This window comes from Lissotriton vulgaris, chromosome 3_1 (genome assembly GCF_964263255.1).
Source record: "Lissotriton vulgaris chromosome 3_1, aLisVul1.2, whole genome shotgun sequence".
NCBI classification, from domain to species: domain Eukaryota; kingdom Metazoa; phylum Chordata; class Amphibia; order Caudata; family Salamandridae; genus Lissotriton; species Lissotriton vulgaris.
Window position 1 is genome coordinate 2,006,410,747 of NC_141689.1, and position 3,964 is coordinate 2,006,414,710.

Here is a 3,964-nt window from a genome sequence, read left to right on the forward strand (position 1 = left end):
GTATAACTGGAGGAGGAAGGCTGTGGTGTCACTGTACACACAGTTTATACGCTCTCATCTAGAGTACGACGAGTTATAGCTGGAGGGGAAAGGAAGACTATGTTAATCCTGCACTGAGAAGTGTCACTAGCAGAGATACATGTGTGAATCACCTCCAGTGTGAGACTGGAGAGAAGAATCAGGTGTATCCATATGACGTGTGATTTCATTAAAGTTAGTGCTAGAGCAGACTTTCGTAAGGAGCAATATGCATGAAAACAGTAAAGGAAGTTTAAAAAAAGGTCATATTTACGGAACACAGTAGTGATAAAGAATTGGGGTACGGCTTGAACCCATGTATGTGATGTCCGCCTCGAGGATTTAGGCTTCTTCAGGTGTAGTAAATATTTGCCAAGCTATAGTGCTCTGACTCACAGATGAAGTGTCTCTCCTTTCAGTTCTGGCAATCTAGTTTGCTGAATGCAATGTAGAAAAAGGAGGCCTGACGAGTGCATTGCTTATCACATCGTAAGTGCCAGATTATTATTATGGCTTAGACTACTTTATCTTTATCATCATGCTCTAAATTACAAAAAATACATCTTTGTATTTAAAGTAACCCAAGTCTTCACTTTGCCCTCTTTCATCCTCTACGATAAAAAATAATACACTACTTGATATAAAACAATATTTGTGGATCGATGTAAGAATGCAAACCCACCTCCTGCAAGGCATATTTCAAGGACATTTGTTTCTCTGTTTTGTATATTCTTTTACCTGTCTCTACTTATGTGCAAGGCTGCAAATAAACCGAGAAACAGAAGGCATCAAACAGGCTGAAGCTGAGACAAGATTGACTATACAATAGAAAACCTTTCTTCCCAAAGCCTTGCTACACATCTTTGAAATCTCAAATTTAGCCATCACAATGGAGTCCTGTCTACAGGCAGAGCTGACTTTTCTTTATCGCCACTTAAAATCTAATTAATCCATATTGAAGCACAATGATTTCTGTTGTGTTTTAAGACGCAGGGTCATAGAGCCCTCTTTGTTCGACCACAAGGTTGTAATCATCAGCCATTGGGATATAATTTTACTGGGCAAATTGAAAGGCAACAACTCCAGTCCTTATCACTGCCTTCGCTCACCGTGCCAGCAGAGTCCTCCGGTCTCTGAATGAAACCCTATATTCTTGGTGAACACACATCATGTTCAGGGCACGCAGAGGGTTAATATGCGGTAGGTTCATATTCTGAGCAGCACAGGCAGACGCTCATCACAGCACCATCCGCCACTACAGCATAGCTGACCCTGCTGCGATCCAGCTGGACAGGAGACCCAGGTCTGCTCAGAGACACTTCCCAGCCATGGCTATGGCCAGACGGACCTTGGCACAGTTGGCAGGAGTTGTGCTTGCACTGATCGGATGGGTGATAACCTGTGTCACCACTTACGTGCCCCTGTGGAAGAACCTTAACCTGGAACTGAATGAGCTCGAGTTCTGGACTATGGGGCTCTGGCAGGTCTGCGTGGTGCAGGAGGAGGTTGGCATGGAGTGCAAGGATTACGACTCCTTCTTGGCGCTGCCTTATGACCTTCGAGTGTCCAGGATTCTAATGTTTCTGTCCAATGGGGTGGGGGCGCTCGGCCTCCTGGTATCAAACTTCGGCTTGGACTGTTTGAAGATTGGAGAAGAGAAGCGAGACTTAAAAAAGCGGCTGCTCCTTCTTGGCGGGATTCTGTTTTGGATTTCGGGGCTGACTACCTTAGCCCCAGTGTCTTGGGCGGCCTACGTCACAGTGCAGGAGTTTTGGGACGAGGACATGCCTGAGATTGTTCCAAGGTGGGAGTTTGGAGAAGCAATGTTCATGGGTTGGTTTGGAGCCTTTTTCCTTGTGCTTAGCGGGTCGTGGCTCATTTGCATCACGTGTTACACCCAGGCCCGGTCTTCCCCTGTGCACTATGCGCCCACAGTACAGCAAGAACAGTGCCCTTACTTGGAAACTGGGTACCCAGACCTGAAAATCTGAAGACTCTAGTGAAAATCTTACTGTCGGGTGGAAAACTGTGGTGTGAACATAAAACCAGATATGTCTCGTGGGATTATGTCCAATAGGATGCACAAGCGAAACTGCCGCATAATGCATGAGAGAGCGTGAGTTTCTATTGACAAGCCTTCATGATACATTCAAGGTCAACTTTTGACATTTCATATCAATTAGTGACAGGCACTAGTTATAAAAGCCCTTACAAAACTAGTTAGAAACGACTACATTTTGACACCCTGAGGTCCATCAAACGTCAATACGTTCACATCAAAAGAACTTGTATGACTCTAGCACCCTTCTCAGAGTCGAGTTGTGTCACACATCAGTGTGATTCGTTGTAATGCATTTGCTGCACACTGCCACTGCCAGCTGAAATTTTATTTGATAAGTAAATCTAATGTACTGTCCACAAACTTAACATTGATTTTATCTTGACCATGTCATCATATTTCATTTCGCAAGCATTTTTTATTTTGCTATCACTACATATCATTTTATTCCGTAATTTCCTTGTTTACTATGCTTTCTGCGCCACTGTACATTGATGTGTACAGATTTTATTTCTGGGAAAGGTACTCAGTCAATCTGAATCACCCTCAAGGAAATGACTTTCAGCAATGCTTGCTTGCATGAAACTGGCAAAGCACACAGCCAAGGAAGAAATCGCATTTCATTTGGGTAACGTGCATATCTCCCAGACTCGGCCAACTCTCTCACCTGTGTTGGGTGTCCCAGCAGCAGGTCAATCCATAGCAAATAAATACAGGAAACTCAGAACAAGGGGAAGATGGTGGCACGAAAATGACTTGTTCTTTAGTTCTTGCCCTGTGAGACAGTGCACGCGTATCAGCAGAGAAATAAGGTTGTAATTTGTGAAACAAGATTAAGTTGTCCTAATGTTGAAGCACAAAACCTTACCTACCTGTCATACTTGCATGTACTGTGCATTTTGTGCACAGCAAATACTTGAAATCTTTGAGTGATCTTATTTCAGTACTGTATGTGAAAGGTTGCTTGGGCAATTAAAATTTCAGAACAAATCACATTTGACACTTTACAAAGTTTGTTGGCATGTTTTTGTCTTTTGCGAGTCATGCAAGCATTTTCTCAAAGAGCCATCGGGCAAGGGCAGATAAGTGCCGATGACTACCGATTCGTTATGGAATTGATGAAAACACATCAGCTTATGATGTCATTTGGGAAGCCTACCCAGCTCTTTTGACATATATTTATGACGACTATAGGTTTTTGGGGTGGCTGGAAGAAACGTTTCCCCCCAGAATTTACTGTTTTGCCCGTCTAAAGATTAATGCGCATAGTACTGGTTTTCAAGGGCGGTATCCTTCAGTACTCCAGAGTGAGAGCAGTGCCCCACTTTAAATGGGACCTGCTTCCTGGGCTCAGTGGTTCTAGAGGCAAAGGAGCCGATTCACAAAAAATGATTGAGCTTGGGAAGCGGAACTGAAGAAGCACTCCTCTGCCCACTCTTAAATGCCATTGTGAATAAGTCCCAAAACGTCCAATTTCCTATTAGTAAAATTAAAAAGAGATCCCAGTCTTTTCTATTTGTACAAGTATGTATGACTGCTCTTTTAATAATCGCATTACGCACAGGATTTACTTCAGTACTACTTTACATACAGGAGTACTGCTTCAGTACTACTTTACATACAGGAGTACTGCTTTAATACTAATTTACATACACCATAATGCTTTTGTGCAAGGGGCAGCATTTCTTCCACACCTCGTGCGAGAAGGGGCACAGGACTGGTGCTGCAGAACAGGACTGATTAAGTAAACTTTCCACTAGCACAATGTAATTCTTCACTGACATTTGCACCGACCGCCTGCGTGGTGAAACATCGAAACAAATTCCTCTGCAGCGGTGCCAAGATTCCTGTGGTCAGATTATTTGTGCCGGGCTGCCCGCAGGCAGC

General features: G+C 43.6%; 1 protein-coding gene across 1 annotated transcript; it reads left to right on the forward strand.

Moving 5' to 3' along the window:
• The first annotated feature begins 1,346 nt into the window (after positions 1–1,346).
• On the forward strand, positions 1,347–2,009 carry CLDN24 (claudin 24). The gene has a single exon (XM_086963329.1). It carries the CDS (start codon positions 1,347–1,349, stop codon positions 2,007–2,009), a length of 663 nt encoding a protein of 220 aa, XP_086819455.1.
• The last annotated feature ends 1,955 nt before the right edge of the window (positions 2,010–3,964 follow it).